Source organism: Homarus americanus, unplaced genomic scaffold (genome assembly GCF_018991925.1).
Source record: "Homarus americanus isolate GMGI-L3 unplaced genomic scaffold, GMGI_Hamer_2.0 scaffold46197, whole genome shotgun sequence".
In the NCBI taxonomy this organism is placed as follows: Eukaryota; Metazoa; Arthropoda; class Malacostraca; order Decapoda; family Nephropidae; genus Homarus; species Homarus americanus.
This window is the reverse complement of record NW_024723050.1, coordinates 7219132-7237531: the sequence shown is the minus strand read 5'-3', so window position 1 is coordinate 7237531 and position 18400 is coordinate 7219132. Positions and strand designations below refer to the sequence as shown.

General features: G+C 41.3%; 1 protein-coding gene across 1 annotated transcript in view; it reads right to left on the bottom strand.

Annotated features, from left to right (window-relative positions):
• The window catches only part of LOC121863321, a 76873-nt gene that overhangs the window by 22711 nt on the left and 35762 nt on the right, over positions 1–18400 (bottom strand). Inside the window, exons 3-5 of the mRNA XM_042361941.1 lie at positions 17174–17489; positions 6014–7673; positions 2515–2643 (exon numbers count right to left, since the gene is read on the bottom strand). Of these exons, the coding sequence (XP_042217875.1) occupies positions 2515–2643; positions 6014–7673; positions 17174–17305 (1921 nt within the window). The 5' untranslated portion in view covers positions 17306–17489. The remainder of the gene's footprint in view (positions 1–2514; positions 2644–6013; positions 7674–17173; positions 17490–18400) is intronic.

Sequence of the window (18400 nt, the reverse complement as noted above, 5' to 3'; positions counted from 1 at the left end):
TGTTCATAAATTCTGTCAAAAACTCCCTCTCTTCGTCAGTGGTATTCACGTCATTCACCACCGTTGCTGAAATTGAGTGCTGGCCTGAACTGTTGCCGACACTAGCACAGCCTTGCCGGAACCTCACTCCGACCGGAGTTATAAAACCTGTCAGCGACGGTTCCGGCGGCGACCGAAGAGGCCGCCTGAACGGGCCAAAATCTTGGCTTGACGGAGCCGGTCTGAGCGTGTATGGAGCCTTAAAGTCTGATTACAGTTTCCTGTTACTTGTGACTGTTAACCAGGTTTTTGAATGATTAATTTTTCTTTGAGAAGCTTGCGAATGTCGTCTCGCCCACTGTCGCGATCCCAATATCCTTTATACTTGGGGAGTGAATCCTACCCCAAGTTATTAACAAATAAAGGAACAAATGGGGAACACGGCAATAATTATCCTCACCAAAAACCTACTCAACTAAATGTACTTGAAAAAGTAAGAACAGTTGAAATAAGTGAATCACAAAAGGGAAGATAATTAATTAATTCAATTTATGTTCTAAAGGGAGTAATGACTAGCAAACATGAATTTAAGGGAATAAGTAAGTGTATAATAAAATAAGAGTGATGCCGGAAGGGCGAAAATATGCTGTAAGGAGTTAGACCAAACAAATATTACTTAACATTACTATATTACACAAGACATACGAAATATATATATACAACAATCACTACAAAATGATTATCCCTACCAAACAGGAGATACCTTACCACCAGGATCCCTTCCTAGGCCTAACTAAACGTGTCATTAATACCTGATACCCCTAGGGCATTGCAGAAGACTGGATAAAGCACTAGACAAGGGTCAAGGCTAGAGAACGAATGGACACGTCTAACCTATGCCACGGGTTTTTCGCTACTGCCGAAGCGTGCCCACGCCGTGAAGGAGCGTCTCATATCACGTGATTCAGGACATTTGCTGGATATTTTATATAATTAATTAATATTACTCTTGAGTTGACTTAACAGAGTAAGACAATGATGCATATAAATAACATACATAAATATACAATTAACCTAAGTAACTAAGAACAATAATAATATAATAAGTACAATTAACAATTTATTAATAGCTTGTATGAAATGTAGGCGTGAACATATGCCTCACGCTATGCGAGTTCCCGAGCGCTCAGGCACGTGACACCCACCATTAATTAAGTAGAACTGCTTCCTTCGTCAGTGATGTAGATTATTCATGAGACCATTGTGCCCCCACCCATCATTTCCTCTCCGGGTGCTGTTTTGTTGATTCTCTGGGTGATTTTTTCCAGTCACTTTTTGAGCGACGAAGCTGAAATTTGTACAAAATAATTATCAAGCGTTTTAGTAAAAACTTTTCTTTTTAACTCGTACACCACTTCCCCCTCCCCCATTCTGTCTCGGGCTGCCGCACGAAGTACAGGGCGGCGTTATTGTTATTGCTTCTACATGTTCTTTTACAATTAATTTAAGGTTTCCTGGAGCGGAATTCCCGTCACTATTTTAATCATTCAATGCTCTCAATATAATGAAAAAAAAAACGGAAAAAAATTGTATTGAAATAATCAGGCATTTGGCTTATGCTAGCCTCTGTTAAACTTGGGGTAAAAGTGGGTCCACAAGCCCCTGGGGACAGTGCAGATACAGCGTAATGTATCCTACACTAAGCCTTCGGTACAGAAGGAGGCGACAAAATATACGCGTGTCTGATGTGCAAAAAGTCACGCTTTCACACAGAACTTTTTTTCTGTTGCCTGTTAGTTCAACTTCATCTGTTCAAGATCGAGAATCCCACAACACGGGTCGCTTTTGCACCTCAACAATCAGTAGGTCAGTATCTTACCTGTACTTGGTCACCCGTGATGTTTTTATGAAAATTAATAGTCTATGAAGTGATGAAATATCTATTTATAATTATGTGCATACGGCCTTGTGTGTGTGTGTGTGTGTGTGTGTGTGTGTGTGTGTGTTCAAAACACAATTAATTGAATAAAAGTAGAAACCAAGAGAGAGAGAGAGACACTCTTGCAGAAATATTCACTAAACCAGACCTGAAACACGACTGTTTCGCAACAAAACAAACGTTCGTCTGAAATCCGCCATTGCATTTAAAAAGTACAGTAATGTACAAGCCTTCGGTCAGCGTCAACGTCGCTTTTTTCTTAATTTTTGTCGTGTACGTCTGTGTATAAGGTCCCAATGAACTCCATTGACTTCGAAGTTGCGCGATAAAAAAACCGCTCGTGTGAAAGACACCTAAAGGTACTATAGATAACCATTTACAAATGGGATAAATGGGATGTGCCCCAGGTGCGATTCAGTGACTCTTAGGACAGGAGGCGAGTGTTGTGTCCGCTCGGCCCCCCGCACCAGTTAACCAAGAGTAGAACACTGTAAACTAAAAACTGAAGAACATTGGTACAAACAAGATGATAATGTTACTTTTCTTGTACACGACAAAAATAAGCATATTAATACATAAAATTAGTGGGCACTTACTGAGGTAGAGTGAGTATCCGGCACGGTCGAACACGTCCTTGAGCTCCCCGAGGGCGGTGAAATTCTTGGTGTGGAAGGTTATGTCAGCATCTCGCTCCCAGGGCATCACGCCCTCCAGCTTCACCGCTCCTGCCAGGGACACAACCAGCTAAGGCAAGAGGCCAGCCTAGCTCACCTCCTGAGAGCAGGAGACAAGCCCAGCTGGGCTCCCAAAGATACTATCAGCTCATAAAGGAAGACCGGCCTGTTGGCCTCCAGAGGACACTTCAAGAGTTCAGATAATTAGTTACTGGGAGTTAAGGAGAAGTAACAGGTCAAGAGTCATGTGGACTGTGGGGGATATTTTGTTCCGAGTAGTAATCCGACAGTTGAAAACCAGGACTGTGTGAAAGATGATGTAGGTGTGTGGGCAGCGGGTGAAACTGTAAGAGTAATTTAACATCTCTCTGCTATGATATTTTTGTAAGCCTGGTTTATTAACCTGAAAATTTTATTGTTGTTTGTAAGGGATGTAACATGAATCTATTAGGATAACGTTAAGTTTTAATGGATCTGAGCTGATACTTTAAGGTCAACTACAGTAATTTTTTTCAGTGATATTTCTGGTACTTTCCATACAATGGATAAAATATTTGAAGACAAATGAAACGGTTTTGAATATTAAAGCAGTGTAGAAATTACTGTGGCAGCGTTCACTCGTTGCTGTTGAGCGTGGTCAGCAGGGTACAGTCACCCAAAAAAATCCTGTCGCGAACCACGATTCAGACTCGTGAACCCGAAGCAGTAGACACTGATACATTATTCTGTCCATAAATGCTTCGGATTCAAGAGTCTGAATCTCGGGGTTCATGGTTCGCGACAGGACTTTTTTGGGTGACCGTACAGTAAAACCAACAGTACTGAACAGATCAGTGACAGTTGCTTCTAAATAGTTACAAATCAGGATTATACTTCATTATGCTTCAACAACTTAATACAACATAAATCTATTTGTAAATTAAACAAGATATTGCATCATAGAAACAGTAAGGCAAAAACTTTGTAACCTACGGAAGGTAACTGACGACATCACGCCGCTTGTGCCAAGACGTCTTTTATTTGATACTCATATTCATGACAAAACATTGAATTAGCTACTAAAATTCATTAACTTCATATAAATGAATGAACTTAATTTAGGGAACTATTACAATTACCTTTACAGATGTAGTTTGAAATGATTAATTTATGCAGTGAATTAAGGAGGGTATTCATTATTTTGTATGGTGGCGTCACACCAGGATGTCCACATGCTCCTTAAATTTGTGTGGATTCATTAATTTGGAAAATATCTCATTAATTTTACGTTTGACACCCACAGGTGTAACGTAGAAAACTGTTTCCTGTAATTATTCTTGAATGTTAACACAATGGTTTTTGTCAATATAAATGAGTTGTGCCTTTTCCATTTTTGATATTGAATCAGGGGTGCTTGGGGACATTCTTGCTGTTTATCCCAAATTTGCTAGCCCACACTGACCTATATATACTGATGTATTTCTTTGTGTACGAACCTCTGTCCTGCGTAGCAGTGAGAAGTGATACTACCCTCAGTGTTAAGACCTGACTGAATTACTCAGAATAGACAAACTGTACTCCAAGCTTTGTCAATAAATTTGTTACACCAAAAAAATAAAAAAATAAAATGAATATCGCTCCAAAACGTACAGTATTTTTATGGAGGGGTCCGATGAATTTGAAAATGAACAACGCTACTCCTGTTGTCTCGGTAGAGTTGTCAAAATCCTTCGTTCGTTGTGTTATATTGTTTCATACAAAATCGCAAATAAGCTTTTTGTAGTGAGTGTACAATACACGAGGACTATTTATTTTAGTTTATTTTCATGTTAGGAAAGAGTTCTTTCAAAATTTGGTTAAATTCTGAACACTGAAATTTTATGAGCTTGGCATAAACCTTAAAAATAATGGTGATTGTGTTTTTACCTCAGGCGTTACTATATTTTACGTTTAGTTTCAACTCTGCTGGTGTCGTCACACGTGTACTGTACACTAATGCCAAGAGAAATCTATATTTATAGTAAGGTGCAGGCAATCCGACAGAGTTCGTGATCAAGCCTTTGTAAATAAGTTTAGGTGCAGAATGGTTTTCAGCTCATCAGGTTGAGGACGGAACAAATTTCCTTGAACTTACTTACACCCTGATCGGCGAGATATACTGAGGAAGCATATATCGGGTGTACAGACAGCAGAGCACCGTGTTTCTGGAAGTTCATATTTATTTCACTAAACATTTATACACAATAACATCCATATCCTGACGGGCCTCCATTTAGTGACATAAACCATGAATGTTTTTACAGGTACAAATATTTTGGAACAAAATCATAAAAATAAGAACGAGGAGTAAATATTCCTACCATTTAGACAACTTAAACAAATAATTTGGCTATAAATTCAACAAACAATTCCAGTCGTGACAAGTAACTGTGAGATGAAGAGTTGCGCTTTAAGGGGAGTTGATGCTGGTGATGATAACACAAGAAAAATGTTAAGAAGACAGGCAGTGTTTTGGAACCAAAGATTAAACAAAGACTACACGGCATTTATAAGGAAGGTGGGATCGGTTGGGATATTTGGCCCTACCTATCTACCCGCCCTCACCAACCTTCTAGAGCGCCAACACTGAATAAAACCCATGAATGAGACACCAAAGAACTATCAACTAATAGGATAAAAGTATGTAAAAAAAAATAAAAGACGACAAGAGGCAATCATTCATCAGTGTAAACGTCACGATGGAAGAGTAAACTCCGGGCTTCGGATATCGTTTAACAGGGAAGTAACAAAAGGACTGTGGTGTCAAGATGACTGTAACAATAAAATGATCTCTGAGTTGATAGAAGGCTCTTGCTTCACTCAAACATAAGTTTGCCCGCTTCATTATCGAAACATTTATTTTGATTTTCAGAGCGCATTGGACACCATCTGACTTTTAAGTATGAATATCATAATCATGTATTTGATGATTTTGGACGCAAAAGATTGTTTCGCAATGAAACGAATTTCTACAAATCCAGAACAAACACAGACTTATAATGAATAGGAACGGTGCCGTTAGATGACAGTGTTGGCGGACACACCCTGGGAAACATTTCGCACAATATCACTCGGTAGATTTCATCATCATCGAAGCTAAATTGAACATGAAAAGATATCGAGATGTGTAAAATCCAATTATACGCGTATAAATGATGTACAAGTTTAGTAATAAGTGTTTTTTAGAAATAAACATTGAGTGTATCAGAAGACGTCTCTGTTTACTGTACTGTCTTAATAAGCGGAGTATTTGAGGACGTACTGTAGCCAATCCAACTTTCCGTCTTTCTTGTGAGACCCTGCACAGTGCTCGAATCCTGTACCATGCAGACCCTTGGAAAAACAAATCTTCCCCAAAACTGTGTCTTAAAGTAGTGAGTGATAAAGAGGATGGTTTACTCACCTAGTAGTGTTCCCTCTTGCAGCTCACACAGCAGTCCGTGAGCTTCGCAGGTGTCCATCAGGAAACGGACGAGGCTGGCCAACTCTTGGCGACAACAGGGTGGCAGAGCCAACTTGGTGTCTCCGCAGCTGGCGCCGACCTCGCTGCAGGAGAAGGTAACGAGGACTCCACCAGCTGCTTGCAGGGAGTACACGCTGTGATGACGGGCGAGGCTTAGCAAGGCGGGTCGCGACGGTGGCTCTAACTCACTATCGATTGTAAATAATGATTTTGGGCATGATGCTGCCATCATGTTGAGAGAATGAGCCGCCCGTAGGAAAAGATCAAGCTCAAGGACTTCTCTGGGTAGTTTTGTGTCCCAACCAAGATGTCTCAAGGCTGTGGTCATAGCCAAAAATGGTCCCTCCAATCCCTGACATATTAAACACTCGCCAGCAATACCTAGTCGTCCCCGTGTCCAACTGGCCTGATAGTGGGCGTAACTGGAGGTGAGGCATCCTGTTCTCCAGCGACCTGAAGGAGTTTCAACCCCGCCACCAACTGCCCACACTCCTAAATGTTCTGCTGCCCATACTAGCCGCTCCAGTTTAGACAGCGGTGTAATGGAAGCCATACCTGAAGCAATTAGCACGTAGGGTGTGGTAATGTGCCTCAGGACCTCCGTGAAGGCGACACCATTGGTTGTGTTGGTTTCCACTTTGTGGACAATAAGGCGAATCTGGTGATTTGACCGTTGTGATGGAGGTGTGATCGTTACTAGATGTACTGTTATCCCCGGGTAGATGCGGCCCAAGCTGTCCAATAATCCATCAACAGCATGTTCCTTCCCGGTCACCACAACTGACACTGCCCGCCGTACGCCGTCCTCCCCTAAGTTTGAGGACCAGCCTCTGGCTTTCTTGTCACCCGTGTCTCCCAACTCCAACAACCACTGCCTTTCACCACCTCTTGCCTTAGCCATGTCTGTCTTCCCTGCCCTCTCAGCCTCTCTTCCCGATGACTCACTACTTAAGCCTTGAAGAAGCTTTGATCTGTGCCTCCACGGATCACCTGTTCCGTTAACGCTCAACTGATGACGGAAATTACTTGAAAATAAAGTTCGAATTTTGTCTCTGTTTACATTTTCGGATGTTCGGTCTTGATTCGTCATTTGTTCCATTTTTAAGTTTTTATTTCTTTCACTGTGTGGGTTACCATTAACATGAGAAAGACCGTTGCCTGGGTAGACATAGTGTATCTGCCTGTGATGTGAGTCACCAAGGCCTGAGTTTGTATTTTTAAGTCTAACTCGGGTGCCGTCAGCTGCCACCAAAGCCTCTCTTTCTTTCTTTTCTTTTGATGGCTTGACGACCTTGACTGGGTAAACGCGACGGAGGTTTTCCTGGCGAGCGTTAAGTGTAGGCACTAAATTTTGACGTCGGGAACTACTACTACCTTCGCCTTTTTCCGCTTTAAGTTCTTGCGTCTTCTGGTAATTGGGCGTACTGGTGTTGGCGTCCTTGTTGCCTTTCACGTTGTTGGTACCGCGTGAGGGTTGAGTGAGGCGAGGCTTGTGGAGGTAAGGGTTGAGGCGCGGAGAGAAGTGCGTGGTGAGGGTGTGGTGGAGGTGGGCCACCCTCTCCCCAAGGCTGGCCACCTCCTCATGCACGTCCCCTGCCACCTGACACCCAATACTGTGTTAATCATTAGCATACACATGGTGAATTATAACAAAACTATTATTGCTCTTAAATTACACTGGTTAGGTTAGGTTAACCGTAAGATGAATTAAAGTAGGGACTATTCTTCAGGGGATCCGATACAGAAAACATATAAAGAGATAAATTAATACAAGACAGGTGCAGAGGGCAAGACAAGAGTAGAAAGAGGTAAAAAAAACTGGTAAAAAATTAATCTCGCATACTTTATCATATCCTCAACTTGGGTCAGGAAACAGAACCCTAAGCGTTCATTTCATTTACAATGTTTCATAACAGTTTATTGTATATAATTTTTTGAACAATAAATAACACGAGACAAAGCTCGTAAATTTGCGTATTTAGTCAGCTGAAAAGAGGTTGTGGCTCTGACTAAAGATTCCTGGCAGGACATTTGTTCCTTGGAGTGATCACTCCAGGGTACTACCGCCTGGGAAGATATTGGAAGCATTTTGTGTTGTCTAATGGTAGACCCTGCTGCCATATGGCATTACAAGAATTGTGACCAGGTCCCGGGTTGCTGATCTGACTTTCTGCCTCATTCACACACAATTGCAGGGTCTCAATTGTTTCTCTTACTATTGACAACACAATATACATATATTGTTTCTCACTCTTGATCTTTTTTTTCATTTTTGTATTTCTTTATTATTATTATTATTATTATTATTATTATTATTATTATTATTATTATTATTATTATTATATGTTCGCCCCCCCCCCTAGGCCCCGATGTGGGTCAGTGACCTGTGCCCGGGTGGGCTAATGCCCGTAAAAAAAGAGAAAAAAGGAAACCATGTCACGTGGAAATTTCAGTAGTGTCTGCGAGTCACCTTCACGCCCTCCTCTACCTGATGTTCTGCTTCCAACTCAATTTTATAAGCAGCCTCAGTCCCCAGGAATCTCATATCAACATCCCGCTCACTTTCTTTATTATATATATATATATATATATATATATATATATATATATATATATATATATATATATATATATATATATATATATATATAAAACAAAGAAGGATGTCTCTGTGTGTGTGTGTCCGCACGAGAATCTCGGAAACTACTTTACCTATCTGTAGTGATGATGGATGGTGTTATATGTAGTGATGATGGATGGTGTTATATGTAGTGATGATGAATGATGTTATATGTAGTGATGATGGATGATGTTATATGTAGTGATGATGGATGTTGTTATATGTAGTGATGATGGGTGGTGTTATATGTAGTGATGATGGATGATGTTATATGTAGTGATGGATGGTGTTATATGTAGTGATGATGGATGTTATATGTAGTGATGATGGGTGGTGTTTATATGTAGTGATGATGGATGATGTTATATGTAGTGATGATGGATGTTGTTATATGTAGTGATGATGGATGGTGTTATATGTAATGATGATGGATGATGTTATATGTAGTGATGATGGGTGGTGTTTATATGTAGTGATGATGGATGATGTTATATGTAGTGATGATGGATGTTGTCATATGTAGTGATGATGGATGTTGTTATATGTAGTGATGATGGATGTTGTTATATGTAGTGATGATGGATGGTGTTATATGTAGTGATGATTAGACAATACAATAATAACAGTTTAATGCTAAAAAAATATACTTTGCTGTACATAGGACCGAACATACTGCGTCGCTCATAAAGGTTTCCAAGGCGAACCACGACGAGGGAACAATGACTGGATCTTCACATAAATGAGACGCCACCAGCACACCGTGACTGTGTTTGGACAACTAATTGTTGATCTGAGCCATGAGGACAAGCCATCCTCCGCCAAGTGAGGCCGTAGATGAACACTAAATGGTTAGCGTTACTCCCTATCTTGAATATGACACGTTACGTGTGATCCTGCAAAGGCGTCGGGTGATCTTGCACAACATGTTGTTTTTCTCGTCAGTCTTGTTGTTTTCTTCCAAATTTATTTTTTGATTAACTGGGAATTTATTACCTACATGTGATTTTATTACTTGATGCACGGGAAAATATTTGCAGTGTTTATTTAACGGGAATAATGATGAATTTATTTTCTTAATTAAGAAAACTAATTTGAATGTTTATGCATTATTTCACTAAACCTAACTGACGTTTTTGCATGAGAAGACGATTACTAAAGTCAAAGGAACTAAACAAAACTGAATGGAATATTTCTCTACTGTTTCTTCAAAAATAATTTACTCGACTTATCAAGAAAGAAATCTGGTAAGAAATCGGGAGCTAGGTTTAAATGGTGTTCACAAAGAAATCATGAAACAGCGCGGAAAAATTGTGAGGTAAAAAGGTTATATTAGTCCCACAATACCTGAAAGAGATTTATAATGGAAATAAAGTACTGATGGGAAGTAGGTCAGGCTATGTTAAGCATAACAGGTGACTACTACTCCAAAGATTGACCTGAATTCGGCGGGGAACAGAATTAACATGAGTTCGACCGACCTTGGAGGAACACCTGACTAGAGAGGGTTACGTGACTACAACAGGTGACCTCACATTCGAGGTACACAGTCGACGATTATTAAAACATTATTTTAGTAATTTGCTGCAAACTCAAGAATTAAATATAGAATACCGAAAGTTAAAATTGTGTAGTAATGATCCTAAATGGACGATTAATCAACTAAAGAACAAAAAGGTTTATACAGAACAAGCAAGAAGACGTACACAATTCTTTTTGAATAAATTAACGATAACAGAGAGGAAATAGGCAATGTTTTAAATATATATTCTTTATCGCGTTTCATTATACACCAACAGATTTAGTTGTTCGAGAAGTAACTACTACTGTATTTATAGAGGAGGCGAAGAAAATAAGTCCTCTAAATTAAGGAGAGATTGTTGAAGAAATTAATGAAAAATTAGTAAAGTAAAGCCAAATTCACTGCCAGATCCCGATGAGATATTTGCTGGTTTATTAAGGAAATATAAGGACTAAGTAGTCCACTGGTGAATGTATTCAGAAAGTCACTGAAGTCGGTGTTTTACCGGAATCCTGGAGGACAGTTAATGTAATCCTGATCATGAAGAAAAAAGAATCAGATATGAGAAATTCCAATGAAGTGATAATTGTATGTATAATTCCGCAAGTACGTTGTAAAACAAAAGTTGATTACTGACTGTCAACATGACCTTCATAGAGATCGTTCATGTCAGAGTATGAACATTGTTTCACGCATTTTTGAAGGTGTGAACAATAGTAACTAATGATATCTCGACAATTAACACAACTAGAGAAAGGGGCCCAAGTATTGTGTAACGAAACAAGAACTAAGCATCTGCTCCGGAACGTAGATATATACCGTAGAACAAGTAGGACTTAGGGATGGAGAGCGAAAGTGAGGCTGACAGCGCAGTGTGGATACCGTACACTGAAGACAGCCCTTTTTCCACTACGCACGGGAGCAGTGTGACCAGCACTACACTTGTCTGCCTTCACTGTGCCTAACTGTAAAGTTAGTTACCCACCCACTCACGGCTGGGTGAAGTGTGGGTGAGGCCCCGGCCGCGAACCAGCGAGCTATAGGACAGGAAATGAGCCTTGTATCCAATTGGGGTAATCTATATATATATATATATATATATATATATATATATATATATATATATATATATATATATATATATATATATATATAACAAAGAAGTATGTCTGTGTGTGTTGACCTCTGACCCAGTTCAGTTGACCTCTGACCCAGCTTGGAGAAGGTCGTGCCCGATCGCGCTCCCGTTAGAGACCAAGGAAAATGGCCGCTTTGGATCGTTGTGTCGTGGGGGAAGAGGAGGGGAGTGTGGGGAAAGACGACCTCCTTGCCACGCTGTTCAGGCAGCTGGGGCAGTTGAGGAGTGAGGTTGACACTCTAAAGGGGGAAAATGAAGCTCTCAGGACGGAACTCCTTCAGGTAGGTGTCCTGCCTAGCAGGACACCTGCGAAGGAGGAGCAGGCGTGGAGAGTGGTTGTCTCCAAGGGGACTAGGGTCAGGCTTAGGAAAGATGACCAGGGTGTGGAGTGCAGTAACCCTTACCAGGTGCTGCAGGAAGCTGGTTAGGAAGAGAAGAGGCAGGACGGTATGGATCAAGGAGAGGAAAGGGCAGTTGTACAAACCCTGCCCACAGGTAAGGTCGTGGTAGTTGGTGACAGCCAGGTGAGGTTTATGGATAGGGCTTTTTGTGCGAGAGATAGGAAACGTAGGACTAGGGTGTGTTTTCCTGGGGCTGGGATAGGGCATGTAGCCGAGAGGTTAGACAGGGTTTTGTCAGGGGAGGGTACCAATCCAGTAGTGTGTCTTAGTGTGGGAGGAAACGACATAGGTAAGGTTAGGAGTGAGGAACTTTTCAAGAGGTATAGGGAGGCGCTGGGGAAGATTAGAGATAGGGGAGGGATCCCGATAGTATGTGGTGTCTTGCCTAGAAGAGGGGTTGGTCGTGAATGGCTGTCCAGGGCAATTGCTATTAATTGCCGACTGGAAAAACATTGTGCAAACAATGGTTGGGCATTCATTGATAACTGGCAACGATTCTATGGCAACGACTACCTGTACTGTCGCGACGGAGTACACTTGTCTCGTGAGGGGGTAAAGACGTTGTCTGCATCCCTGGAGCGTGAAATTGTCACTCCGAAGGGGGGGTTTCGCCAGTAGAGAGGGGTCGGGGAAAGTGGGAATCAAAAAACAAGCAGGTCCTGGGAAGTAAAATTAGTTGCTCAGGACAAGGGGTAAAACAGGACCAGGGAAGGGTAGGTTTAAATGTATACTATACAAACAGTAGGAGCGTTAGAAATAAAATAGACTTGCTGAGAGCGGTTGTATGTACCGAGAATGTAGCCGTCATAGCAATCACCGAAACTTGGATGAATCTGGCGAGCAAAATTTTTTTATCAGATTACCACAAAGAAGGGTACAACCTTTTTCACAAGGACAGGGAAGGTAGGAAGGGGGGGGGGGTCGCACTCTTCGTCAAGGATACATTAAAATGTTGTACTAATAATTCAATAAAGGGTGAAATAGGAACCGAGTCTGTGTGGGTAGAAATCACGGAAGGAAGAGAAAAACTAATTATGGGAGTGATTTACAGGCCCCCAAGTCTTAGCAAAGAAGCAGCTTAGCCCATATGGCAGGAAATGAGTAGGGCAGCAAAATATAACAACCTATGCATTATGGGGAATTTCAACTTCAGAAATATTGACTGGGACAACATTGTAGGCGACTATGAATCTGAAGACTTCCTAGACGCAGTACAGGACAATTTTTTGAAACAACTAATTACAGAACCTACTAGAGGTGACAATATATTAGACCTAGTATTAACAAATAAAGAAAATATTATCAGAGATATCACAGTAGGGGACGAACTAGGTAACAGTGATCACAGAGAAATCAGGTTCACCCTAAATTGGGAAACGAAAAACAATGACAATATGGTCAGAGTCCCAAACTTTCGGTTGGCGGATTATCAGGGGTTAAGAAGGTACCTAGGTGAGGTCACCTGGGAACAGTCACGTCAGTTCCCAGTAGGAAGTGGTGAGGTCATAGAAGACAACAATTGACATGACTATAATATATTCACCAGTATACTACATAAAGCACAAGAACAAAATATACCATACAGAAAAATTAGGTCAAATAAGAATGAACCAAGGTGGATGACCAGAAATCTTAAACATGACATAGGAATAAAGAAAGGAATATATAAGAAATTAAAGGGAGGGGAGGAGCAGCTCAGAAATAGGTATAATGAACTATCTAGGAATGTTAAGAAAAATGTAAGGAAAGCAAAGAGAGACTATGAAAACAAAATAGCAAGAGAATCCAAGGCGAATCCCAAGGGATTTTTCCAGGTATATAGGACAAAGGTCAAGGACAAAGTTGGGCCTTTAAAGTCAGGGAGGGGAGAATTGATAAATGGCAGTGAAGACATGAGCAAAGCATTGAACAGCTACTTCTTATCAGTTTTCACAGAAGAAATTTGCGATGAAATTCCGGAGGTGGAACTGATATTTAAGGGAAAGGAAGAAGAGAAATTAAAGAATATCACCATCAGAAAAGAGGATGTTCTTAAGAAGATAAATAAACTAAAGAACACAAAATCCCCAGGGCCGGATGAAATTTTTCCTCGAGTCTTAAAAGAGTGTAGGGAACAGATTAGCGGACCCCTCGTAAATTTATTTACAAAATCATTAGACACTGGAGTTGTGCCAGAGTTGTGGAAACAGGCGAATGTAGTACCCATATTTAAAAAGGGAGACAGAGCATCAGCGTCAAATTACCGGCCGATCAGTTTGACGTCAGTAGTGGGGAAATTTCTTGAATCAATTATAGCAGATAGCATCCGATCGCATCTAGAGAAAAGCAAATTAATCTACGACTCTCAACATGGGTTTACAAAGGGAAAATCTTGTCTAACAAATCTGCTAACGTTTTTTAGGAAAGTCTTCGAGGTAGTAGATAATGACGAAAATTACGATGTTATTTACTTAGACTTTAGCAAAGCATTTGACAGAGTACCGCATCAGAGGCTTCTGAGAAAAATTAAGGCTCATGGTATCGAGGGGAAAGTTTTAAATTGGATAAAATCATGGCTCACCGATAGAACGCAGAGGGTCAGCGTAGATGGTTAAATCTGAGTGGGGCCGTGTAACCAGTGGGGTTCCCCAGGGGTCAGTACTAGGCCCACTCTTGTTCATAATCTACATAAACGATTTATATACTGGAATCAGCAGTGACATAAGACAAGTTTGCGGATGACACCAAAATAGGGCAAATTAATTCAGGATGCAAATGCATAACAGGAGGATCTAAATAAACTGCAGGGTGGTCTGAAAAATGGCAAATGAAATTCAACACCAGCAAGTGCAGCGTACTTAATATTGGAAGAACAAATACTTATAATGTATACAGCCTTAACAACATCAACCTAGAGAAGTCGACTTGTGAAAGAGACCTAGGGGTACTTGTAAGCCCGGACCTACGGCCTAGAAAACAGTGCGTTAATGTTCGAAATAAGGCAAACAGAGTATTGGGTTTTATATCTAGAAGTGTAAGTAACAAGAGTGCAGAGGTCTTATTGCAACTATATCTTGCGCTAGTTAGGCCGCACCTCGATTATGCGGTTCAGTTCTGGTGCCCCTATTATAGAATGGATATAAATTCACTAGAGTCGGTGCAGCGAAGAATGACAAAAATGATTCAGGGACTTAGAAACCTTCCATATCAGGATAGGTTAAAGAAACTTAACTTGCATTCCCTAGAAAGAAGAAGAGTGCGGGGAGATATGATAGAAGTATTTAAGTGGGTGAAAGGAATCATTAAAGGGGATATAGATAAAGTTCTTATAATATCCGAGCAGGATAGGACTCGGAGCAACGGATTCAAGTTGGATAAGTTTAGGTTTAGGAGGGAGATAGGAAGAAACTGGTTCACAAATAGGGTGGTGGACGAGTGGAACAAGCTTAGCAACTTTGTAGTAAGTGCGGGAACTCTGGAAAGTTTCAAAAAGAGGCTAGATTGATTCATGGATGATAGAGAGTGGTAGTAACTCTCGACAGGAGCTGCCATGCACAGGCCAACCGGCTATTGCAGACCCCTTATTTTCTTATGTTCTTATGTTCTTATGTGTGTGTTTGTGTGTGTGTGTGTGTCCGCACGAGAATCTCGGAAACTACTTTACCGATCTGTAGTGATGATGGATGGTGTTATATGTAGTGATGATGGAATGTGTTAAATGTAGTGATGATGGATGATGATGTTGTACGTAGTGATGATGGATGTTGTTATATGTAGTGATGATGGGTGGTGTTATATGTAGTGATGATGGATGTTGTTATGTGTAGTGATGATGGGTGGTGTTATATGTAATGATGATGGATGTTGTTATATGTAGTGATGATGGGTGGTGTTATATGTAGTGATGATGGATGGTGTTATATGTAGTGATGATGGATGGTGTTATATGTAGTGATGATGGTGACGGTGGTAGTGACAGGGGTAGTGGTGGTGATGGTGATAGTGGTGTTGATAGAGACTGGTTGATAGTAGTGGTAATGATTGTGGTGGTAATGATGATGGTGGTAGTAGTGGTGGTGGTGCTATATGTAGTGATGATGGATGGTGTTATATGTAGTGATGATGGGCGGTGTTATATGTAGTGATGATGTATGGTGTTATATGTAGTGATGATGGGCGGTGTTATATGTAGTGATGATGGATGGTGTTATATGTAGTGATGATGGGCGGTGTTATATGTAGTGATGATTAGACAATAAAATAATGTCAGATTAATGCTGAAAAATTATACTTTACTGTACCGTTGTAGTGAAAAATATGATGGAACTTACATACACCGTTAATGAACTTTTGATGGAAGAAGTTGTTTTGGGGACAACAGTGAGACAATGTGGAGCCTTCCGGAGGGTGGCGTCCTACCGTGGCCTAGCGGATGAGCCGCCCGGAGGGCGGCGATTCTGCTAGTGATTAATAAGACCTAAAACTATGGTAGCATTATATTAATGTATGCAATAAAGCGAGAAGCACTAGTAACAGTAGTACAGATGTTAATTTATCTTGTGTTAATAAAACCGCACTTGGATTAATTATATTATCGTAGTAAGTTTTTATTCAGCAAACTCTAAAATATCGAATAGATTAAATCTCTCGAAATACATAGTGAGGAGCTGGCGATATGATCAAAACGTTCCGATAGAAATAAGAGTTAAATACAGGAAGTATTAATGATGTAATTAAACTTTTAAATCAAGCAGGAAATCGTAACCATGAGATCAAAGCAAACATTTTAGGGTAAATAGTTCGAAGTTGCCATGCACAAAAATACGATGGAAAAATAGGTTTGTATCGTGTATTTCATCGTGTTTCATATACGTTTGACCTTCATTTCCGTCGGAAATCAGTAGTAATCGAGATACGACACCCCGTCCCAATTACCAATAATATTGGTTGCACAATGTGACAGGGCTTTGAAGTAGAGGAAAATTGTGGGGTAAAAACGCGCAAAAACTGACGAAACGAAACCTCCTAACCAGAAAAACCTGAAGGACCTGACTAAATTTCCGAGCCTTAATTAACAGATGCAGGAGGACGATAGTTCCAAATTTCCTGTTGCGTAGTGCTAAGCGAAGTGTTTTCTGATGGAGTGTATTGCAGAACCCAGTTTACAGTTAGGAGCTGAATAATAATATTAACGCAAAATTTGGGACGTTTCAAATAAACTGTAGGTTGGACAGAAGTAACGATGGTTGGTGTACAGGGGTGCTGCCTCGCAAGATCCACTGGGCCTACTCCAAATTCCTTTATACTAACTTAATAAAGCACAATGACGAAAAAATATTTCTAAGACTTGAATGCCTTAGAAACATATAGTGGTTTGTGAGTGAAGTAACTTGGCCATCGTATTGTTTGTGTAGGCCCTTCCACGTTCTGTATCATAACTGACCTGCTGGGCCTTCTTGAGTCTGACCCTGAGAGCCGTGAAGGTGGTGTGGAGTGTGTAGTAGTAGAAGGCGCCCACGCCTCCTGCCTCTGCTATTTTTGCAGGAGTCACTTTTTCCTTCTTCTTGCCGCCCATGCCCACAGCCCAGGCAAGGCGTGCCCCCCAGCTGGTGCCCCCTGCCACGCTTGGGGCGTCATCCTCGCGGCTGCTGGTTTAGCTTGCCCCTCCAGACACACCCTGTACCCCAACACACCTCACAGGGATCATCTCCCTGGTGGTGGTGTGTGGGGCGGCTGCCGCGCTGGCAGCATGGTACACCCTGTCCACAACACCAACTTAGAAGAGTAAATGTGTACATAGTGTGTTTTGCTTTTCAGAAACACATCCTACCTAATTGTATCGTAAAAACACTGGAAACAATTTCATTAACCATTTTCCACAATTTGAAAAGCTACAACTGTGACACTTTAAAATATGGTAATATAGGAAGGTGTCTTAGGACAAGGCACTGTTGGTGATGTGGAACATTATCTCACCTTCCCAGCAGATGTGAAGGTGAGGTAAGGAGACAAAGGTGAGAAGGTGGAGACAAAGGTGAGGTAAGGTGGGACAAAGGTGAGGGAAGGTGGAGACAAAGGTGAGGAAGGTGGAGACAAAGGTGAGGAAGGTGGAGATAAAGTGTGAGGTAAGGCTACACAAAGGTGAGGTAAGGTGGAGACAAAGGTGAGGTAAGGTGGAGATAAAGGTGAGGGAAGGTGGGAGACAAGGTGAGGGGAAGGTGGAGACAAAGGTGAGGGAAGGTGGAGACAAAGGTGAGGGAAGGTGGAGATAAAGGTGAGGGAAGGTGGAGACAAGGGGAGAAGGTGGAGATAAAGGTGAGGGAAGGTGGAGACAAAGGTGAGGTAAGGGAGACAAAAGGTGAGGGAAGGTGGAGACAAAGGAGGGGAAGGGAGACAAGGTGAGGGAAGGTGGAGACAAAGGTGAGGGAAGGTGGGAGACAAAGGTGAGGGGAAGGTGGAGACAAAGGTGAGGGAAGGTGGAGACAAAGGTGAGGTAAGGTGGGAGACAAAGGGAGGGAAGTGTGGAGACAAAGGTGAGGTAAGGTGGAGACAAAGGTGAGGTAAGGTGGGAGACAAAGGTGAGGGAAGGTGGAGACAAAGGTGAGGTAAGGTGGAGACAAAGGTGAGGTAAGGTGGAGGACAAAGGTGAGGTAAGGTGGAGACAAAGGTG